This window comes from Chanodichthys erythropterus, chromosome 5, assembly GCF_024489055.1.
Source record: "Chanodichthys erythropterus isolate Z2021 chromosome 5, ASM2448905v1, whole genome shotgun sequence".
Lineage (NCBI taxonomy): Eukaryota > Metazoa > Chordata > Actinopteri > Cypriniformes > Xenocyprididae > Chanodichthys > Chanodichthys erythropterus.
Window position 1 is genome coordinate 11,963,749 of NC_090225.1, and position 23,532 is coordinate 11,987,280.

General features: G+C 36.7%; 3 protein-coding genes across 3 annotated transcripts in view; 2 read left to right on the forward strand and 1 right to left on the reverse strand.

The window, feature by feature from the left end:
- Positions 1-1,006: 1,006 nt before the first annotated feature.
- On the forward strand, positions 1,007-8,895 carry slc3a1 (solute carrier family 3 member 1). The gene is made up of 10 exons (XM_067386094.1): positions 1,007-1,491; positions 2,832-3,011; positions 3,277-3,419; positions 3,696-3,821; positions 5,446-5,565; positions 6,061-6,185; positions 6,266-6,467; positions 6,640-6,816; positions 8,252-8,377; positions 8,462-8,895. Exons 1-10 carry the CDS (start codon positions 1,074-1,076, stop codon positions 8,885-8,887), a joined length of 2,043 nt encoding a protein of 680 aa, XP_067242195.1. The 5' UTR covers positions 1,007-1,073; the 3' UTR covers positions 8,888-8,895.
- Positions 8,896-9,266: 371 nt separating this feature from the next.
- Positions 9,267-17,631, reverse strand: prepl (prolyl endopeptidase like). Its single transcript, XM_067386093.1, has 14 exons — positions 17,345-17,631; positions 16,863-16,991; positions 16,702-16,768; positions 16,416-16,628; positions 16,210-16,336; positions 15,847-16,063; positions 15,569-15,760; positions 13,614-13,820; positions 13,342-13,517; positions 13,026-13,242; positions 12,799-12,945; positions 12,116-12,242; positions 9,750-9,832; positions 9,267-9,394 (listed from the first exon to the last, which is right to left on the reverse strand). Exons 1-14 carry the CDS (start codon positions 17,444-17,446, stop codon positions 9,275-9,277), a joined length of 2,124 nt encoding a protein of 707 aa, XP_067242194.1. The 5' UTR covers positions 17,447-17,631; the 3' UTR covers positions 9,267-9,274.
- A 564-nt stretch (positions 17,632-18,195) lies between these two features.
- The window catches only part of camkmt (calmodulin-lysine N-methyltransferase), a 120,766-nt gene continuing 115,429 nt past the window's right edge, over positions 18,196-23,532 (forward strand). The window contains exons 1-3 of the mRNA XM_067386096.1: positions 18,196-18,523; positions 18,646-18,824; positions 20,792-20,856. Of these exons, the coding sequence (XP_067242197.1) occupies positions 18,404-18,523; positions 18,646-18,824; positions 20,792-20,856 (364 nt within the window). The 5' untranslated portion in view covers positions 18,196-18,403. The remainder of the gene's footprint in view (positions 18,524-18,645; positions 18,825-20,791; positions 20,857-23,532) is intronic.

Below are 23,532 nucleotides of genomic sequence, written 5' to 3' on the forward strand. Positions count from 1 at the left end.
GTGAGGTTCTCAAGACTCCAGAGACACCAGGAGCTTCAAATACCTGTTTGCTGCTCAACACATGCTTTTTTATAGCTGCCCTTTTAATACAATTTTTTTTTTTGACAGGAACATTCATTAATAAGTCTTTATCTGACCGAGTTCTGCTGTGCTCTAATCACTCACAAATTTTATGATAATTCGATTATCTCCATTCAGTTTCACAAAATATTGGTTATTCTCATGCCTTTTGCACAACATTGGACCATTTCATGCTTGTCATCTTCAGAAAAATCCTTCTTCCTCTCCATATTGCATGAGAACTGTGATTTGCTTAATAATGTGGAACAGCCTCTAAGTAGGGTTTCCATAGACTTAAGTAGACCTGGCAAATTATTTTGTCTGAGATTGATACCAGTTATCTAAAAAGACATGGATAAATAAACAAACATACATTTTCTTAGAAAAACTAAAATCTAAATGTTTATTCTACTGAAATCTTACTGATATGTAATAATTTGGAACGCAGTGTATTTTAATGTGATCAGGCCTTGACTGTATGCATAAACCAATAAAATTATATAATCAAGCTGCAGTTTACAATCTATTTAACTAGTTGTAAGTTGGACAGGATTCATATTTTGTTAATTCACAGAGATATGATTTCAGGGAAAATCTTTCAGCTAAGAAACTAAAGGCTTGCCATCTAGTTTTTCATACAATGAGAAAGCTAGCTATCTAACTAGTTGTCTTTAGTTTGCTAACTCAAATACCGTGGTTCTGTCGAGGGGTGCGAGAATCCCGTGTAGACAGTGTTGTCCGCAACACTAAAACCTTGTAAACCGTCACTTATAGCCAATGTCATGATGAGTTACCTGACTTTTCAATAATATGTAGCCAAGGCAGTGTGTGATTGGCCTTGCTAATCTCTGCCACATTCCTCTGGGAGGGGTTTTATTGTGTGTGTGAGAGCGATGGAGACTGAATGAGGGTTGTGCACTATGGACTTGTGAATGCCTCTATTTAACAGGACTGGTGTGTCGGCTCTCACAACACAAGTGTTGTTCCTGTGATCTTGGATTGAATGAAGAACGATGAGTTTGACCAAAATCACAAACATCGACACGTTGGAGCTGCAAGAAGGTGCCCAGAATGCAGCCTTTCAAGAGGATGATGATGACACACCTGACGCATCAAGCACTCGAGAGCAACAGGCCACCAGCGTCTCCATCACCGCCAGGCCGGAGGAAAATGCATACACTCAGATCAAACCGTATGCTGGGATGCCCAAAGAGGTTCTGATGTTATACTCGAGCAAAGCCTGCTACCGAATACCTCGAGAGATTATTTTCTGGCTGATCATCGCATGCACCCTGGCTCTGATTGCCATGACCATTACGATCGTGGCGCTGTCGCCTCGATGCATGAGCTGGTGGCAGCTGACTCCGGTCTATCAGGTTTATCCACGATCATTCAAAGATTCAAATGCGGATGGTGTTGGAGACCTTAAAGGTAATTTTTGGTCGTCAAGGTAACAAAAAAAAATAATAATAATTTTTTAAGATGTTCCCATGAAGCAATGTAAAGTTGTTATTCTCATTGTTATTTTATGTTATTATAGTATTTAATAATATTTTGAAATAGCTTAGTTTTCATTTTTATTTTTTTTTGTTTTAAATATTTCTATTTAGCTTTTTTAATTTCAGTTTGTTTAAATAATTTTAGTACTTCAACTTAGACTCATTTATTGTAGCTAGTTGACAATGCAACATTTCTAAATTTAATTTTTTTCTTTGTTTTTCATCTAACATTTATTTTGTTTTTTTATATACTTTATTTCAATTACCGAAAAATGATATTATTTAATAGATGTAGTTAACAATAACACCACGGATAATGGCAATATTTTCTGTTATGTACCTTGTATTAAAAGTTGCCCCCCAAACATATGCAAAATAGGCAATTATACCACCTTTTTATGCATTCTGCAAAAAAAAGAAAAAAAAAGGTATTTTAGTAATGATTATTAGACTTATAACACTTATTACATTTTAATTATTTTAATATTTTTATTGTTGCATAAAATGATAGTATTTTGAAATCTTTTTGTCCATGTTTACATAAAAATAGTGTAATCATGTTAATTGTTCTGTGATCTCTAAATCTTACATAATATTGTTGAGAACCTCTGTGTCAGGTTTGGATCTTGTATTTTCAGTGTGATTTCAATCATTCTGAGAACACCCAATGTACCTACACGCATCCTAGTATGCATAATGTGACCATTTTTCAACAATTTGGTTAATTCTGAAACAATTGGCCTAAAACATAAAGGCTGAAAAGTTTCAAGCTGCCTTGAAAAACAACTCCCTTTTCAGTAGCTGAGAGTTCCCTTCAGCTGTAGTGTTATTTGAGAAGTGAGTGTATTGATGGCTTGGACAGACACACAAAAGCCTTGTTTTTTGTATTGCTGCATATTCTGTTTCATGCAAGAGGAGGAGGTTGTTTAATGCTCTTATGTAACGGGTAAAATTGCATCTACACATGCCATAAAGTAAAAAAAATGATTTTATGGCGGTGCATTACAGGGTCATTAGTATTTTACTTTGAAACATGTTCAGACAAAGCAAACACTATGGATAAGACAAAACACCAGCTTATCTTCTACATGAGACGTATTATGACTTTAGTGACTCTCAAAAACGATCATATTTAGATATTAAAAGATTGAAATGATTAAAGTTTGGATTGATTAAGATAAATCCATTGTGAGGATTGTCATATGTCTTAGTACAGGTCAAAGGTGCAAAAATGTGTAGATAACAGTTTTATAATTCGTTGTTTGATTTCAGGAATCAGGGAGAAACTGAGTCATTTTGAGTACCTGAACATTAAAGCAATCTGGATCAGTCCTTTCTACAAGTCTCCTATGAGGGACTTTGGCTATGACGTAGAGGACTTCAGGGAGGTTGACCCTATCTTTGGAACGATGGAAGACTTTGATGACCTCCTAGCAAGCATGCATGACAGAGGTGGGCATGCAATATAATAAATGATCCAAGATATTTCAATCAACTTTGTTGTCAACCAACAACTTGTAACGGAATGACTCATTTTGCAGTCATCATTTTTGCTGTTTATGGCTATAATTTAGCAAGTTTCACGAGTTGTTAATAATTAACAGTTCCAAACTTGTTACAATGTTATAACACCATTATAATCACTATAAAATGCTCTGTTTGATAATCGCATTAATCTTAGCTGTTTTTTTTGTTTGTTTGTTTTTTTTGGCCACAGGTCTAAAGCTGATCATGGACTACATCCCGAACCACACCAGCGACAAACACGTCTGGTTCCAACTTAGCCGTAATGGCACAGAGCCCTATAAAGACTACTATATCTGGGTTAACTGCACAGCAGACAAACCTCCTAACAACTGGGTATGAATGTCCATCCTCACAATGCAAACAAATCAGTGAATAGTAAGAGCTGCTGTAGCATTATCCAGTGGATCTTTGGTATGGTTCAACATAAAGAATCAGTGCTATTCAGAATGTTTGTCCCAAACTATTATATCTCATCATTTTTTATAGCACATTATTATTATTATTATTATTTTTTTGTTGCAATTAGGACTCAATTAAGTAAAATGATTAGAAAACATTTACATATAGAACTTAGATGTGGTTGACTGTAGTGTCACATTGTTTGTCCAGGTAAGTGTCTTTGGGAATTCCACCTGGGAGTATGATGAAATACGACAACAGTGCTATTTCCATCAGTTCCTCAAGGAACAGCCAGACCTGAACTTCCGTAACCCCCGAGTCATAGAGGAGATGACGGTAAGAAAGAGCTAAAGGAAGCATGTAGACAATGGCTTGACTATGAACATTATGCAGACTTTAGGTTCCAAAAGGTTTTTTTTTTTTTTTTTTACCCATGGTAAAAATCGTGTTCCAGGGGATAAAATTCACATTTTTTTACAGGGCTCCCCAGGTAAAATACATATTCCAGGGACTAAATATCGTGTTATTTTGGGTCGATTAAACCCGCGGACATGAAAAACAACCCGCGGCAACAGTGTAAAAGCAACCCAATTCAGCAACACTGCACAGATGAACCATTTTAGGAAAAAACACTTAACACTAGGATGGTTCTTGGATGACTAGTTTAGGTTCCCAACTGTTCTTTGGGAACCCAAAAGGTTCATCCAAGAACTACGGAGAATTAGGGCCAAGCAATAATAAAAAAAATAAAACCATCTCGAGATTTAAGTTGTTAAATTTCGGGAAAAAAGTCGACATAAAATGTTGAGAATAAACTCGTTAAATTTTGAGAAAAAAGTTTAGATAAAATGTTGAGAATAAAGTCATTAAATTAAGAGAAAAAAGTTAAATTATGAGAACAAACAACATTTTTCTCATAATTTAATGAATTTATTCTCAACATTTTATCTCAACTTTTTTCTCAAAATTTAACAAGATTTTTTTTCGTAATTTAACGAGTTTATTCTCAACATTTTATTTTGACTTTTTTCTCGAAATTTAACAACTTTAATCTCGAGATGGTTTTATTTTTTTTTATTATTGCTTGGCCCTAATCCTCTTCCGTAAAGAACCAAAGTGTGAAGTAATTTTTATTTTTTTTTTGTGCAAAGAAAATTTTCTATGGTCATTAATGGTTCTTCATGGAACCATAGATGCCAATAAAGAACCTTTATTTTGAGTGTATATATACTTTTCCAATCATTTGGGATGAATGGATAAGGATTTATTTTAAATTTAATAAATCAATTTAATTTTATTTTCTATTTGTAGACAATAAAATGTTCTTGAGCTTGAGCTCAACTAAAAAAAAAAAAAAAAATTTCCCATGACTTTTTAAGACTTTTCCAAGACATATGAAATCCCTGATATTTCCATCTTTTTCATTAAAGATAGATAGATAGATAGATAGATAGATAGATAGATAGATAGATAGATAGATAGATAGATAGATAGATAGATAGATAGATAGATAGATAGATAGATAGATAGATAGATAGATAGATAGATAGATAGATAGATAGACAGACAGACAGACAGACAGACAGACATTCATTTTTGGATACACAATTTTTGGAGTGAATGTTGCTGTGGGAAAAAGCAGTGTGTGAATGAGAAAAAGTGTTAAGAAAATCAGTGACTGTGTCTGAATGAACGTTTTGAATAAATGAATGAATGTAAGAGGGCTTTAAACCACTTAAGCATGAAGCCACCATCCATTTAAACACAGTTATGTTTTCATTTACACAGGATGTTGTTGTTGAAGAGTGAAATATTTGTAAATATTGCTGGAGGAGGAATATTAGCCTTCAAACTCTTTAACAAAAAGGCCCTTCATGCAGATCTGCAGTCCACCATACCATATCATGTTTCACTGCGAACATGGACCCTCTTTGATCTTTGTTTCATGTCTGTGTAATAGGACATAATCCATTTCTGGCTGAAGAAGGGGGTGGATGGGTTCCGCATGGACGCTGTGAAACACATGCTTGAGGCCACACATTTGAGAAATGAACCACAGGTTGACCCTGACCAAGATCCAGTAAGCTATATAATCTCATGAAAACATACACATTCAGTTTACACACTTATTTATTGAAGCACTTCATCTGCCAGAGCCACAATTATTCTCTGAATGCATTTAGGAAGAGTCATGTTACTATTCTTTGTTCTCACAATGTCATTGAAGGATTACTAGTGCATATTTCTCTGGATTTACTGGCAAGTCATGCCCATTATCCTAATTCCAGATGATCACAAAGCCACTGAAGATCTAGGGAAGGCCGTGGAATGACTCAGTGGTCTTGGCCCTCTTTCTTCAATGACTTGTCCTTCGGTCCTAATGGACTTAGAAAAATGTTCCGGGTTCAACACAAGTTAAACTCTATCATCTGTGACATGTTGTGGATTACTGTAGAAAATCATTTTCATTCGTCCTTCAGTTTGTTTAAAGTAATGTACTTAGACTGCACATCTGATTTCCATTGTATCTAATTACAAGGTTTTCCTCATTCTTTCATCTCTTGATGTCTTTCAGTCGAAGGTGGACACAGAGTTTGAGCTCTACCATGACTACACCTACACACAAAACGGGCTACATGAGATCCTGACACAATGGAGGATAGAGATGGACGCCTACAGCCGAGAACCTGGCCGCTACAGGTATCCTCAGTTCTTCGACTTCACAATTCTCCATGTGTTTCTCTCTTGTAAATGGCTCTTTTGTGTTTTCTCTAACTTAGATTCATGGTTACAGAGTGTTATGACTACAAAGAAATTGAAAAAACCATGAGGTACTATGGCACAAGCTATGCCACAGAAGCCGACTTTCCCTTTAACTTCTATCTACTTTATCTTCCTGATGATCTGTCAGGGAACCAAGCCAAAGTCCTGGTTGATTTATGGATGTCGAATATGCCAAAGGGAAAATGGCCAAACTGGGTGGTGAGTGACCAGATGTCAGAAAAAATAAAGATTGTTTTCAAATTGTGCTGCCTTTGGTCAAATTGAGATTAAAATGGAAAAACAATTTCACATTCCAGCTTCAAATATAAAATTTAAAATACATTTTGTTCGGTTTGTTACAATCACAAAATATGTTTGTTTACATATATAGGTGGGAAACCATGACAAGCCACGTATAGGCTCCAGTGCTGGTAAGGAATATGTACGTGCTATAAACATGCTGTTGTTAACCCTGCCTGGAACTCCCACTACATACTATGGAGAGGAGATTGGCATGGTGAACGTAAATGTATCAGTAATTCAGGATCCTTTTGGACAACATGATCCAGTAAGTGTAAAATACTTCCATTATTTTTTTTTTAAAGCAATAGTTACATTAAAGGGTTTGTTCAAAAAATGAAAATTCTGTCATTTATTACTTACCCTCATGCCATTCCACACCCATAAGACCTTCGTTAATCTTCGGAACACAAATTAAGATATTTTAGTTGAAATCCGATGGCTCCGTGAGGCCTCCATAGGGAGCAATGACATTTCCTCTCTCAAGATCCATAAAGGTACTAAAAACATATTTAAATCGGTTCATGTGAGTACAGTGGTTCAATATTAATATTATAAAGCGACGAGAATATTTTGGAGCGCCAAAAAAACCCCAAAATAACGACTTATTTAGTGATGGCCGATTTCAAAACACACTGATTCATTTATGCTCCGATGCTTCCTGAAGCAGTGTTTTGAAATCGGCCATCACTAAATAAGTTTTTTTTTTTTTTTTTGGCGTACCAAAAATATTCTTGTCATTTTATAATATTAATATTGAACCACTGTACTCACATGAACTGATTTAAATATGTTTTTAGTACATTAATGGATCTTGAGAGAGGAAATGTCATTGCTCCCTATGCAGGCCGCACGGAGCCATCAGATTTCAACTAAAATATCTTAATTTGTGTTCCGAAGATTAAGGAAGGTCTTTCGGGTGTGGAACGGCATGAGGGAGAGTAATTAATGACAGAATTTTCATTTTTGGGTGAACTAACCCTTTATGCACATTAAAATGTAGCACTTTTGTACTCTTATTCAAATAAGTGTTGTTTGAGCTGTAAAAGTCCTTTTAGTTGCCCTATTAAGGCAGCCATGGACCACTGTCCTGCAAAGTTTAGCGCTAGCTTGCCTCATCACACCTGCCTGGAAGTTTCTAGTATGCCAAATTAGCCCTTTATTGGCTGGTTCAGGTTTGTTTAATGGGGTTGGAGCCGAACTCTGCTGCACAGTGACCCTACAGGACCGAGTTTAGACACCCCTGGGTTAAATGCAGAGGACAAGTTCAGAGTATGGGTAACCATACTTGGCCTTCACATGTCACTTTCACGTTTTAGTGGACGGACTACCGTTCAAAAGTTTGGGGTCGATTTGGGGGATTTTAAAAATATTTTTGAAAGAAGTCTCTTATGATTGAAGGCCACATTTATTTGATCAAAAATATTGTGAAATATTATTACAATAAAATATATTTTAAAATGTAATATATTCCTGAAATTTCAGCGGCCATTACTCCAGTCTTCAATGTCACACAATCTTTCAGAAGTCATATGCTCGAGAAACATTTCATATTATAATAAATGTTAAAACAGTTGTGCTTCATAATATTTTTTTGTGGAAAAGTTCACAAGAACAATTTATGTTAAAAAGTTACTGTCACTTTTGATCAATTTAATGCATTTTTTAAAAAAATTAAATATATACTTTATTTTACCATTAAGAGCAACAGTCGAGACCCGCAGCGAACACCAATGCAGTGGAATGATAAACCCAATGCTGGCTTTAGTGACAGTGAAAACGGCACATGGCTTGACATCGCTCCAGACTACAGCACTGTCAATGTGGAGGTACGTTGATTTCGACTGCTATGAAAACAATCTGTGTGTTAAAGTAGGGAAAAATCTAATCCCAGCTTATATTTTTCTCTCTAGCTGCAGCAGACCGAACAAGACTCTACCATTTCACAGTATCGTGCTCTGAATTTGCTCAAAGGGTCGGAGGTAGTCCTGTCCCGAGGCTGGTTCTGCTACGTCTGGAGTGATGTCAACGTATTTGCTTATTTGCGTGAGCTGGATGGGCTCAAAAAAGGCTTTCTGGTGGTTCTAAACTTCGGCAAGGATACTATAACTGACTTGTCTTCGGTTAGTGAGCTGCCAGATTCCCTTACTGTGCATTTAAGTACAGTGCCAATAAGCCAGAACACTTTCTCTAAATCCAGTATTCCAACATCTCAAGGTCAAGGATTGCTCCTGGAATATTCTACCAATCAGCGATTTCACCCTAACCATGCATCTGAATGTTATGTTTCTGAGAAAGCCTGCTATTTGTCCGCACTAGATATTCTGTACAAGTGTTGAGGATACTTGTCTTAATCAGGCAGACAGCGAATCGACAAATGAATAAGGCTATCTATTCCATGTTTTATTTATGTGGTGTCATGCTGGCTAGTCCTGCCCACTCTGAAATCTCATTGGTCCAAAATCTCACTCCATAGAACTGTACCCTGAACATCAATTATTTTCTGATTGTCTGTGATAACTGTTGTGTTAAGAGTTGCTTGTCAGTGCAAACTTGTCACATTACAACTAGTTTTGGACACTGTTAGATTTTATTTTTGCCAGAATAAAGACAACCTTTGTTCAAAAAGAAATGAACAGCATCTATAAAACAAAATTGTTTGGTTTATTAAAAAATATCTTTTTGTCTGCTTGTTTGTCATTCACACATACACAAACAATTTTTTTTCAGTGTTTATGGGACTTGCTAGTTAGGTTATTTGAGCTTTTTTTTTTTTTTTGTCTCCGTTGAGTTTTTTGGTGGTCTAGTCCAAGTTCCGTGTAAAGAAAGGCTAACTGCCGGGCACTCTGTGAGGGGAAAAAAAGGTAGCAGATATTACACAAATAAAAGCTCACTTCAAATATATGATTACTATATAGCCTGGAAAAATACACCATGACATAAAAGTCTAACAGCATTCAACAGTACAGTATAAGTTAATGTGTGACATTAAACCGTGAGAGGTGAAAGGTGACCTCTCAACTGATTCTCATGAGAAAGTGTATATATACAGAAAAAAATGCATGTTTACTTGATCATTATATAATCACAACCTTGGCGATTAATCCAAAGCTTTATAATACTCACCATGCTCAACTTTTATGCAGGTAATTTCACAGTTCAGTCTGATAAGGTGTGGGATGAATATAATTGTTTATGTACCTCATTCAAGGACAGATGAAAATCCTCAGGGCCAAAGTGATCACCTCCTGGCTGCATGTTCAGAATGACATCTGGGACACGTGCTGGTAGTTGAACAGTGCGGGAAGCATATGTCAAAGAGGCACAGGTTCACATGTATCACCACGAAATCAAAATTTTTGTTTATGGAATATTGCAGTGTTTATTATAAATGATTTAACTTCCCCTCCCTCTTGCAGTAACACTTCTCTTTTCGGATGAGATTTTTACTGGCACGAGGGTGGGACAACCTGTCACTCACATGAGATCACAGCAATATAGCAAACCGCAATGATCCAATCAATTCCAGATGGACAAAATCAAGTCCCACCCTACATTTTCTTGTTGCAGAAGCTTTTTCACTCTTTAACAGATATATATTTAACATTAGGGAAGAATCTGTGAAAATGTGATACAATTTTAACAAAATAAGAGAGATCATGCAAAATGCATGTTATTTTTTATTTAGTACTGTCCTGAGTAAGATGTTTTACATAAAAGAGTTTATGAACCCTTGATTCTTAATACTGTGTGTCGTTACCTGGATGATCTACGACTGTTTTTATGTTTTGTGATGGTTGTTCATGAGTCTCTTGTTTGTTCTGAGCAGTTAAACTGAGCTTTGTTCTTCAGAAAAATCCTCCAGGTCCAACAGATTCTTCAGTTTTCCAGCATGTTTTGCATATTTGAACCCTTTCCAGCAGTGACTTTATGATTTTAAGATCCATCTTTTCATACTGAGGACAATTGAGGGACTCAAACACAACTATTAAAAAAGTTTCAAACATTCACTGATGCTCCAGAAGGAAACATTAAGAGCCAGGGGGTGTAAACTTTTGAACAGGATGAAGTCCAAATTTTTCTCTTAATGCATCATGTTTCCTTCTGTTCTAACATATATATATATATATATATATATATATATATATATATATATATATATATATATATATATATATATATATATATATATATATATATTTATTTATGAACTTTTTAAACATTTCTGTGTAGCATCAATAGTTTTAGTTTTTCAGCTTAAATGAAAATTAGTAATGTTGCCTTGCCAACTAACTGAAATATATATTTTTTTCTAATGCAGCTTTATATCCATTAACAATTTTTAATAGTTTTAGTTAACAATATCAACTATGGAGTCATTTTTTTAAATAAGAAAAAAGTTACTGAAGCACCTTTAAATAAACATAAGTAAGCTAAAAATTGATCTTGGTGCACATCAATACAGTAGATAAAGAAATGCATGGACACGAGTTAATGTTTGTCACAAGGCCAAACGCACTGAATATGTAAGACTAGACTGACAATATCCAAGCGTAATCCGGTACTCTGGCTCTCCATCACAACACCTGGGCAACACATGCAGCACTTTAAAGTCAGCGCTCTTGAAACAGAGTGGATGATGAGAGGCTGCCATGTAGGTGGACTTGGCCCACTCCTTTGCCTGGCTGCCTTATTTCCCCACGGTGATGGGATCTCTCTGAAGTGAAGCTGAGTATAAAAATCATATGCCTAATCCTTAAAACTCTGTCATCTGCCTCTTATCTGCAGTACGGCCGCCGGTGTCTCTCTTCATCCCGCTCCTTCTCTGGGCCGCATGTTTCACAAGCCTTCTCCTGACCTTGGCACAGCCCAGTGTATTGTTCCTTATCTCCTCGGCTGATACACTATCTCATAAACATGTTAATCGTCCGAGCTGGCAGCATGTGTGATCAGCGTTTTATCTCCCGGAGAGGAATGGGAGAGATTAGAGGAACTTTCGTTTTTTCTTTGCTTATGTGTGTTGGGTGTTAGCGAAGGTGTTTCTGTGTATGTGTGTCTGTAATAAAAATAATTAACGGTACACAGATGGAGAGCGAGTCTAACGGAGGGGGTCCGGACTAAGATGTGCTGACAGAGTGTCTCACGCAGCAGCTCGCACACAAGGTGACCTCAGGTTGATATGGAGAGGAATCGCTCCACATCACCTGTTTCCAGATCAGTGCTCTTCTCTCCTGAGGAGAGAGTAAGTGCTTCTCTTAAGCCCAGGGGTTTATTTGAGAGCTGGGATTACAGCCAGTGACCTCCAAGTTCATTTCCATTATACTTCACTTGGTTTATTAGAGTTTTTAATACTGCAGCTTTAATGCTGGAGATAATTTTCTTCACTTCTTGGACTAATGAGATGTCTAGATTCCATCCATCCATCCATCTATAGTTCATGTATTACGCTGATTACACCCAAGAATACTCTTTAATCATAGACTGTAGTTGCTTTATTTTATGTGCTAGGAGAATCTGACAATTGTAAAGCTGATTAAAAAGGCTAAAGAGAGCATTTATACACTCACCGTTAACACCAACCCGAGTGGTACACATTTGGATGGCCTTCTTTAGTCTTTCCACATACTTCATGACCCCAGATAAAGGAACTCTGCGATCTTCTGAATATGCAGTGATCAGAATAGATGGGTAAAGCTGTGAAAAAATACAAAACGATTATTAAATGGCCTTTGAATCATAAGACACAAAATACTAATTAAAAGTTTGAGGTCTGAGAGATTTGTTTAAGATTTTTTTTTTTTTAAATCACTAAGCCTCATTAATAAAAAATACAGTAAAACTGTTAAAATATTTTTTGCAATTTAAAATAACAGTTTGAATATATTTTAAAACGTAATTCATTGATGTAAAAGCCTCATTTTCAGCAGCCATTACAGTCTTCAGTGTCATATGATTCTTCAGAAATCATTCTAATATGCTGATTTGCTGCTCAAAAACATTTCTTATTAATATCAATGTTAAAAACAGTTGTGCTGCCTCTTATTTTTGTGGAAACCATGATACATTTTTGTTTTTATGAATAGAAAGTTAAAAAGAACAGCACTTATCTGACATATAAATCTTTTGTAACTTGATAAATGTATTTACTGTCACTTTTGATCAATTTAATGCACCCTTTCTGAATAAGAAAAACAAAGAAAAGTAACCTACAATTTTGAACGGAAGTGTATTTGATATCTGAGTGATTTACCTGAGGTATAATGTTGTGGCAGGGACAGTAAGAGGCAATGTTGTCCCTGTGTTCCCTTATATGGGGGTCTCCCCACTCCCCCCTCTCCTCAACAGTAAGCGGCAGGGAAGCGTCTTGCATTGTGCCAAGAACATCCAGAAAAGGAGCCTGCCGAGAATTGCAATGTCATATATCTTGTGAAAATATGGCTCAAGAAATGTGTGGTCACTGAATTACTGAAGACCCACCTGTAGAATTACAGCTCTAAGAAGCTGTGGGTTATGGTTGCACAACGCCCCCGCTAGGACAGCTCCAGCACTGCGAGCGGTGAGGGCGGTTAGAGCAGGATGAGACACTCCCAAACGATGAAGAGTCTGGATGCAAGCAGCAAGATCTTCCACTCCCCTCCGCTTCTGCAGCACAGAGCCCGCTCGATGCCATGATAGACCACGCTCACCACCACCCCTGCCCAGTCACAAACAACACAAGTACACATAGAGATGCATTTCAAAGTATTTTTCTGCATACCTATGAAAAAAGATTATTAGAGTTGTAGTTCAGTACCTGACATGGCAGTAGGCCAGAGCCCAGCCGTCCTCCAGCAACAGTCTCTTCTCAGGACTGAAGGACATATCGAGGTCAACACCATATGCTCCATATACATGCAGAAGCAGTGGAGAGTTATGCAGCTCAGATAATGCAGGCATATGGAGGAGAGTCAAAGGCACCATTGTACCATCCTAAAAAGTCAGACATTTGGATATTATGGCTTTTTGGAATGACATGGTCTGCTTTTTGTACTTTTACAAACTTCTCATATGTTAAATAACTCATACCTGACTGGCTGCCCGCAGGCGTGTAGTGTTAAAGTCAGGGAGGGAGATATACCGGGTGTCGTCCTCTGTTATGGAGAACTTTTGTTTTCTGGAGGAATAGTGGTAGCGTACAGGTGGGTGCACTGGGGAGGACAGGAGAAAACTAAATGACCGTCCGTTCACAGTCCCAACACGCTGTGGTGATAAATCACAGGCCCAGTAGGGAAGCTAAGAGTAAAATAGAAACATGCTGTTAGAAAGTACCAAGAGCATTTTGGATCCCATATTTGGACCATAGTATCAGTTAAATGTATCAATGTATCAGGTAAACCCTCATGGAGTCTGAGAGAGCCTTTTAATATATCAAAAACATATCGAACATTCAAGTTCTTGGTGGCATTTTGTTTATGAGAAAAGCAAAATTTAAATTTGATCCATGAAAAAGGTTACATTACTTATGTTAGGGGTCTTTAGAGACCCAGCCCAGATGATAACTGTAGCATTTAACTCCTGATAATTTTCTATTTAGATTTCTATTTCTATTTATTTTGTCTTTCTACAGTGTCATAAACATTTAATGCTTATTTTATTGTAAAGGTTTAAAAGGTTTAAAGATATTCTAGGTCTTTCACATTATATATATGTCAAAATAATAAGAGGTTAATTTAATAAGTTTTTTAATAAATGAAGTGAAAGTGAAGTGAAGTTTTGAAAGAAGTCTCTTATGTTCATCAAGGCTGCATTTATTTGATCAAATATACAGCAAAAACCTTAATACTGTAAAGTAATTTGAGATTTGAATAGATTTTAAAATGGAATTTATCCCTGTGATGGTAAAGCTGAATTTTTAGCATCATTACTCCAGTCTTCAGTGTCACATGATCCTTCAGAAATCATTCTAATATGATGATTTGCTGCTCAAAAAACATTTATTATTATCAGAGTTGAAAATAGTTGTATAATATATATACATATACACTACCGTTCAAAATTTTGGGGTCAGACTCAGTAAGATTTTTTTTAATGTTTTAAAAGAAGTATCTTCTGCTCACCAAGCCTGCATTTATTTGATTAAAAGTGTCACATGATCCTTCAGAAAACATTCTAATATGATGATTTGATGCTCAAGCGACATTCATTATTATTATCAATGTTGAAAACAGTTGTGTACAAATTGTTTTCAAAATTCTTTGATGAATAGAAAGTTCAAAAGAACAGCATTTATTTAAAATAGAATATTTTCTAACATTATAATTGTCTTTACTGTAACTTTTGATCAGTTCAACTCATCCTTGATAAATAAAAGTATTGATTAATTTTATTTCTATCCCCCAAAAATAAAATTAAAATTCTTACTGACCCCAAACTTTTGAACGGTAGTGTTTAATGTTACAAAAGATTTAGATTTCAGACAAATGCTGTTCTTTTGAACTTTCTATTCATCATAGCATCATGAAATAAAAATGTAAATAACTGTTTTCAACATTGATAATAATCATAAATGTTTCTTGAGCATCAAATCATCATATTAGATTGATTCCTGAAGGATCACGTGACGCTGAAGACTGGAGTAATGATGCTGAAAATTCAGCTTTGATCACAGGAATAAATTACACTTTACTGTATATTGACATAGAAAACAGCTGTTTTAAATTGGAATAATATTTCACAATATTACTGTTTTTGTTTGTATTTTTAATCAAATAAATGCAGCCTTGGTGAGCAGAAGATACTTCTTTTAAAACATTAAAAAATCTTACTGACCCCAAACTTTTAAACGTATATATAGAGAGAGAGAACATGAGAGTAAAGGCTTTAGACTTTCTAATACATTTATGAGAAGAAATAAGAAATTAACTCAGTAAGATGACTCTGTCCAGTAAAACAAATCTAAAATAGCAAATAAAAATATGTCTCTTTAAATTTTTATCAATATAAATAAACACTTGTGTATGTAAATTAGGGATTCTTCACACCTCGAGAGTGTTTAACTGATAGGGCTCTTGTGTGGTAAGAGTGTGGATCTGAAGTCGACACTGTGAATCCTTTACTGTGAACACGCAGTGATCCTGAAGCAGCTCCATATCTTTAATGACTGTTCCTGGAAGGGCACTGAACACAGGCACCCAGTGTGGCATGGACGGAGAGGCTAATGGTGCCCTGAGCAGCTTGAGATTTGAGAAAGAAAAAAAATACACATAGTTATAATTTAGTTCTGAACAATACTGCTCAAGTCTCTTGGTGCTGGAATTACCTGATACTCCTGATGTGCTCCAGTGTTCGCAAGGATGAACAGATGGTTGTCCGAGTGCTCCACATGGTAAAGCAGACCAGGATGACGGGACTCGATGAGGGTGGGGAATGAAAGTGGAGTCTTGCTGTCAACAAACCACACCTCAGAACTGATCTTGCTACTGCAGTTAATGGTCACCAGCCTCTGGTCTCTGGAACGACTGACCTCCACAAAGAACCTAAGGAGAGGGCAGAAAACCACATCAATGCTGGCTAAAATAACTCTTCACCAACAAGTAGGACTTAAATAGACAATTCTTAATTTTTTGTAAATGACTATCGCAACTTCCATTTCATTCCGACTCCAAGCACACTCTGGGCTTACTCTGGATCCTTTTCTTCATAAACAAGGGTGGTTTGGACACCAGAATCACTGAGATGAAGACGGAAAACACGCAGGCAACGAAGAGCCTCCTGTGTGCTGTAGAAGAGGACGTCATCTGCAGCCCATTCTGCAAGAGAGAAGACATTTGTGGAGGAAAAACTCTGTCAAAAAACTTTGCGTTATTATCAAAGTACAGTAGATCTTACCAAAGCTGAGCACGTTGTCTAAAACCAACATAGCATTTTGTTGAAGGTTGACACCACCTAGATGGACCAACATGCATCTGGTCTCCTCATGGTGGTCTTTCTTTACAGTGGCAGCCAGCATGGTCTCTGTGGGAGAGAGTCTGACCCTCTGGATGCTTCCATATCCATCTCCTCCCCAGTCTGCTCTGAACACCTCTACCATCTCCAGCTCACCTGTATGAACAGATTTACTGGTTTCTACTTGGAACTGTCTTTTCTGAAATGGTTCCTCTTTAATATCTCTTACCGTGTCCTGGGGTCGATCTGTAGATTCCTTTGCCATCTTCAAAGTATACATGATGGTGTCCCTGAAACTTGAGATGATGTTGAGGGAATGATGACTCAGACTGGTTTAAAACTTATATCAATCATGCATTATACACACTTTGCACCATTACAGTTGCTTACCTCTGAATTTTCTGGCACATTGGCAAACTTTCTGTGAATCGAATGCAATCTTCTTTTAAAACGCTGCTCCTGACCTCTGAGTTTCTGTAGTTGGGCTTTACACAGCTCTGCTGTAGTCTGTGAGAATCCCTGAAGGACATAAATGAAGGACATGTTAAACACAAAATACTTTTGAGAAGTTGATTTGCAGTGTGATTATGCTATACACCATCTACAGGCAATTTAAACAGTATTTTGCCGATTATAATTGTTTATTATTATGCATCTACATAGACACATACTGTTACTTTTTCTAATGAATAACACATTATTTTTTTTCTTGCTACAGTAAATTCATACTTTTTTTGTTTATTTTTACCATGCACTTTTATGAGTCTCTTAATTTGCTCAGCGAATGTCAAACGAATGTTCAATATCTTTACCGCAGTTATGCAAAAAGTACATGTGCAAATGTGAAACCACATCTATGAACTTGATCTTACCTCAGTGTAAAGACGTGTGATTAGTGGGTGTATATTCGCACGATGTATATTGCGTGAAACTGATCGCAAAAGCAGCAGACAAGAGGAGGTGGTCAGATTCATTTAATGCAGCAAGGATGTCACTGTCTAATTAGTTTCTGATTATGAAGGAACAGCGTCTTTCTGTTACTGTAAATGTCAAAAATACAGTGCATTAATCATTCTGGGTAAGTAGCACATTAAAAATACTTAAACTTCCCTGAAGCCCATGTGCTTATTCTGCACAACTGAGGTGCATTGACATTTACACTATCGATGCCCGTTCTTTTGAGTCGGATCTTTTTAATGAACCGGTTGAATTGGTTCACAAAACAGGAACAATTCATTGGCTGTTCTCGATCAACACTTAACCGTGAAACTTTCAAAACAGACTGTTTCGTACATGTCTGACTGAAAATAAACCAAGAGCCGAATAGTGAACTGGATTAGCTGATAAAAGTGCATTTTGTAGAGTTTAATGGGAATGCAAATTGTATTTATGTTCTTAATCGCTGCAACAAACTGAGTTGGAACACATGAAATTAAAATAAACACCGCTATTATAGAATATGTGCCTTTAGGTGGCTGTATTTCAACATTAATATAACAAGGCTATCAATCGGCTCTTTAAAAAGAACTGTTCGAAAGAACCGATTCGCCTAAATGAATCAGACTCCTTATCACTAATGGCGCTGAAATATGACATCTAGTTCAGGCAAGAGTAATCGAGTCTAAATTCATAGATGATAGCCGATAGAGCAGAGTGTTCGATGACTCTGGTAATGAATTGGATTTTCTTTCCTCCTGCAACAAGAGGAGGTGGTGTACGGAAGTAGCGTGGGATTTTATTACTAAGCAACAGAGACCAGTACATACCGGCGAATTTGTGAAAACGGTATTAAATTGTATTAAATATACTTCAACCACATCCAGAGAACAAATGCCAAATAAGCCTTCGCCTTAGACGCTGCAATTTATAGTTTTACTGTGATACGTTATTTTCTGCATGAAACCGAATCAGATCGAGCAGGTTGCTCTGGCATGAATAAATGTAAAGACCCCCCGTTAGCTGCGACAGAAATGCATGCGAATAATCACCAAAATCACGACTCTCACTGTGGAACCGTTGTGGCCAGGGCACGATGGGGTCTTCTGCGACAGGTGAGGGGGTTTCAGTGAATTTCCTTCAAGCTGACAGCTTATTTGTTAAATAAGCGTAAATGTAATGCGTTATGTAATGCGGTTGTCACGTTAGACAAATGGATGTGTCTCTCACAATGCAGGTTCTGAAACAGAAGCAGCTCGACAGTTCAGATGTTCAGCAGGTGTCAGTACGAAGATTCTCCTCCTTTAACCTGTTCTCCAGGAGCAGGGTCACTCCCACAGAGACGGATGACCCATCAGACGGGCAGTGGGTGGAGTACAGAAGTGCCATCTTTCCCCAGTACAGTGCCTTACTCAGGTATGCTGGAGAAAGTGTTGAGTAGACTACACTAGAGCAGATTATTTGTTGGTGTTTTTCGTTTCCACACACCCATAGTCTCTGAAGGACTTAATGTTTTAAGGGATAGTTCACTTAAAGGATTAGTTCACTTTCAAATAAAATTTTCTTGATCATTTACTCACTCCCATGTCATCCAAAATGTTCATGTCTTTCTTTCTTCAGTCGAAAAGAAATTAAGGTTTTTGATGAAAACATTCCAGGATTATTCTCCTTATAGTGGACTTCAACAGCTTCCAGATGGTTGAAGGTCACAATTACAGTTTCATTGCAGCTTCAAAAGGCTTTAAACGATACCAGATGAGGAATAATGGTCTTATCTAGTGAAATGATTGGTCATTTTAGAAAAAAAAAATACAACTGTATATGGTTTATGTAAACAAATGATCGCCTTACGTGTGCTTTCGCCAAAACCGAACTTTCGTATTCTTTAAAAAGCTTATGCTGTATGTCCTACGCCTGCCCTATTCTACTTACGGAAAAAATGGATCTTGCGCTGCGTTCATTCCGTCTTTTTTCCATACAATGATAGTGAATGAGGACTAAAACTCCATCATAAAAGTTGCTCGTATGATTTATATTCCAAGTCTAGATGAAATTTAATTCCAAAAATCCTGCTGTGAAAATATGTCTTCACAGCCATTATCATCATTCCTTTTCATTGTATGAAAAAAAGGGCAGCTTAGACATTCTGCTAATAATAACAGCTTTTATTTATAGCAGAATGGGTGAATAAACAATGACAGAATTTTCATTTTTGGTTTAACTGGGTTATTTTATTTTTATTTTTTTGTCGTCATGTCAGTATGATATATTAAAGGTGCCCTAGAACCAGTTTTTACAAAATGTAATATAAGTCTAATGTGTCCCCTGAATATGTCTGTGAAGTTTCAGCTCAAAATACCCCATAGATTTTTTTAAATTCATTTTTTTAGCTGCCTATTTTGGGGCATCATTAACTATGCACCGATTCAGCGCGCGGCCCCTTTAAATCATGCGCTTCCTTTATTTTTATCATTATAAAGAATGAAGTTGTATTTGTGCATTATACAGACTGTTTAAAAATGAAAATAGCGACGGCTCTTTTGTCTCCGTGAATACAGTAAGAAACTATGGTAATTTTAACCACATTTAAAAGTACATTATGACATGCTAATGAAACATTTAGAAAGACCATTTACAAATATCACTAAAAATATCATGATATTATGGATCATGTCAGTTATTATCGCTCCATCTGCCATTTTTCGCTATTGTTCTTGCTTGCTTACCTAGTCTGATGATTCAGCTGTGCACATCCAGACGTTAATACTGGCTGCCCTTGTCTAATGCTTGAACATTGACTGGCATATGCAAATTTTGGGGGTGTACATATTAATGATCCCAACTGTTATGTAACAGTCAGTGTTATGTTGGGATTCGCCTGTTCTTCGGAGGTCTTTTAAACAAATGAGATTTACATAAGAAGGAGGAAACAATGGAGTTTGAGACTCACTGTATGTCATTTCCATGTACTGAACTCTTGTTATTCAACTATGCCAAGATAAATTCAGTTTTTGATTCTAGGGCACCTTTAAACAAGTAACACTTTATTTTAGGGTCTTTTAACTAGTTGCTTTAGTAGCATGCATATTACTAGAATATTGTCTATTTATTAAGCACATATTAATGTCTTATTCTGCATGACCTTATTCTACATTCTTAATCCTACCCAATACCTAAACTTAATTACTAACTTACTAACTATTAATAAGCAGTAAATCAGGAGTTTATTAAGAGAAAAGTCGTAGTTAATAGTTTATATGTGTTCCCTATACTAAAGTCTTACCATTAAACACATTATGTTGTTCACATTTCATGCTAACATTATTGGTTTGTCAGTATCTCAGGATATTTATGCCTATATCATGTTTCTTTATGCATTTCAGAGACAATCTTGGCCCTATTAGAGTGGATGAGGTGCTCAGCAGTTTTGACAACACAGGAAATGTCTGTGAGTATCTTTTCTGTGCAAGTTCATACTTCAGTTGTTGCATGAAGTTTTTGTGAAACTGGTAATCATGTCCTTTTAATGCAGTTAGGTTACTTTTTGATTATGAATGAACAATATTTCACTGTGGTCTTAAACTGAACATGACCTATGGCAGGCAGTAGCGGTTCAGATAAAGCTGCAGCTCCATGGTGCACCAGCTGCAGGCACACTTGAGCCTTGTAAGCACATTATTAATAAGCAATTTATTGACTCCTGCTGTCTATGACTGGGGTATTAAAGTATATTATTCTTTCCCAGTGTATTAAATAGTCTGTGAATTGCACAGTTTCATGTTATAGATTACTACTCTTTGTTTTTGGAAGAAATTAATACATTTTGGCCTTTTTAGTGCAGTATTAAAAGGGATAGTTTGTCCACAAATATAAATTTACCTTCATACTATTCCAAGCCATTCTTCTGTTGAGCACTTTTCTGGATCTGTTGCTGGCTATATCTGAGGCTCATAATGGTATTGTATGAAATTAGTATATATTTTTTCAGTTATTGTTCTTTGTTGTGGAGGATGAAGGAATGTCTCAGTCTCTTTTTAGTGGAAAACATATTTAAAAGGTTTTTTTTTTTTTTTTATTCATGCAGATTACTTGTTTTAATATAGAAAGGAGACTGATCCCGTGCTGGTTTGTGGACTGAAATGTCTCGAAATGAAATGAAATGTCAAATATTTGGCTCTTTTACTGGATTAGTGAAAAGGGGCAGCATGGCTCTCTTCTACGGCAGGGTCATCGCTTCTCTTTTCAGACCTTCCTCTCAACCACCCTTAATTGATCTTACGCATTGGTAAGCCCAAACATCTCCCCCATGTCCTTGTCAGCTCAGCTGGGCAGGCTCATTGTCTGCAAAGGGGGGTGCCCCATGTATTACCCACCTCACATACCCAGTTCAAAATCCTCGTCTCAGGATTTGACAAGCCGAAAGGTCTCTATGTCCTCTGAGGCACTGAATGTGGATTAGCTATCCAAATGTATGGATTACGGTGATCCAACTTGTCAGGGTTGGAAGGGTTGACGGTGCTGTGGGTTTAAGTGCTGTTGTTTCCAGCAGGGATCAAGAGGGACACAAAAGGTCTTATCTGAACATGCTGGGTGGACATGAAGAGCTTTAGAGAGGCTTGTTGACCACTGGTTTGGATTCAAACATCAGTTCTTCCGCTGTCATGTGCTTGGGTCAGAGTTGGTTAAAAACAAAAGAAAAATGTAGTTGTAGTATACATAGTTTAGAATACTGATACTCATTTAAGGGAGCTCTCTGCAGCCAGGTGATGTAGTAACAACATCTACCAGCAGGGGCTAAAAATACAATAGGTTCTTTCACACAAACCATCTTTTCAGGAAAATTACTGGTAAATTACTGTTTAGAGGTCATTTGTGAACAGAACATGAGATTACCAGTATGAGTACCTAAGAAGTCTGCTTTGGACCAATCTTGAAGTTCTAATGGAGATTTTCTCTACACAGTTTACAACCTACACGGCTACATAGCAATCAATAATAAAAGTGGCCTGGATAAAAAAGGTATATATATATCTTCTGTGGAAGTCTCAGGACCAAAGAATGTTTGTCCAATCATTGCATTCAGTCTGAATGCAGTAATAGGATGTCCTACCTGCCTGTCAACCTACGTATTTCCATACCTCCGTGCAACCTACTTGCGCAGACATTACACGTCATCGGCACACTCCATGCATGCTAGCAGGATTGTAGACAGGATTGTTGAACCAAAACAACAAGCTTATGCTGTGTTCACGCCATATCGTAATTATGAGATTGCAACTCATGACTCTCTACCCGGAGCTGTTCACACACTCAGACGCTGTCAACACTATCAATGGCGAATTGAATCTGCAGCAGTCAGGTGGTACTAGTCAGAGCTTATAATTATAATGTTATGTGCTTTGACACATGATTTAACGCCACAGACTCTGCTCTGGCTGTGCACGTTCATGTGTTTTGGAGGAGGCATGTCTTTGGAGAGCACTCTGAAGGGAGGGTGGAATCTTATGCTTTCAAAGCTAGCTTGCTATTGCTAACTTCTCCGAAGTTACTTGCCATTTCTTTGTAATTCTTTGTGAAATTTACTAGAAATTTCTTAGTGAAAAATGTTTCAAAGTAAATCCTACACCAAATTTTTTTCAGTGTAGACTGTAAAAAAAAAAATCCCCGTAAAATTTACGGTAAAAAACCGACAGCTGTGGTTGCCAGAACTTTACCGCAAAAATACGGTAGCAACGTAAAAAAAAATTGTTACATTTACGGTAAAATACTGTATTTCATTAACTGATGTTAATTTACCAACCTAATGAAGTACTAATATCTGTTTTGCACCTTTATAATAAACTGACAACCACCAAACACAGTGGTGATGAGAGTCACATGATGAATCAAAGTTCATCACAAGCAGATTTTCCACAAGCTGAGAAGTACGCAGAAGGTGCACACAGTGTCATTCACACAAACACTAAACACCATCATGGTAACACACGTGAAATTTTAAAAATGCAATAAACATTGCATTGAAAAAACTATGAAGAAATTTAGTTATTTCAACGAAAATACATCAAATGTGACGCATCATGCAGGGTATTGTCGGAATGTCAATTTACGTTTTTTCACTGTAAAT

Excerpts from the sequence above, each read along its gene's own strand:
- slc3a1 (XM_067386094.1), top strand. The coding sequence starts at position 1,074 with ATGAGTTTGACCAAAATCACAAACATCGACACGTTGGAGCTGCAAGAA. Across the intron at positions 1,492-2,831 it reads TGGTGTTGGAGACCTTAAAG|GAATCAGGGAGAAACTGAGT; the intron begins GTAATTTTTGGT and ends GTTTGATTTCAG. Across the intron at positions 5,566-6,060 it reads TTGACCCTGACCAAGATCCA|TCGAAGGTGGACACAGAGTT; the intron begins GTAAGCTATATA and ends GATGTCTTTCAG.
- prepl (XM_067386093.1), bottom strand. The coding sequence starts at position 17,446 with ATGAATCTGACCACCTCCTCTTGTCTGCTGCTTTTGCGATCAGTTTCA. Across the intron at positions 16,064-16,209 it reads TATGAAGAAAAGGATCCAGA|GTTCTTTGTGGAGGTCAGTC; the intron begins GTAAGCCCAGAG and ends CCCTCTCCTTAG. Across the intron at positions 13,243-13,341 it reads CTGGCCTACTGCCATGTCAG|GGGTGGTGGTGAGCGTGGTC; the intron begins GTACTGAACTAC and ends GTGACTGGGCAG.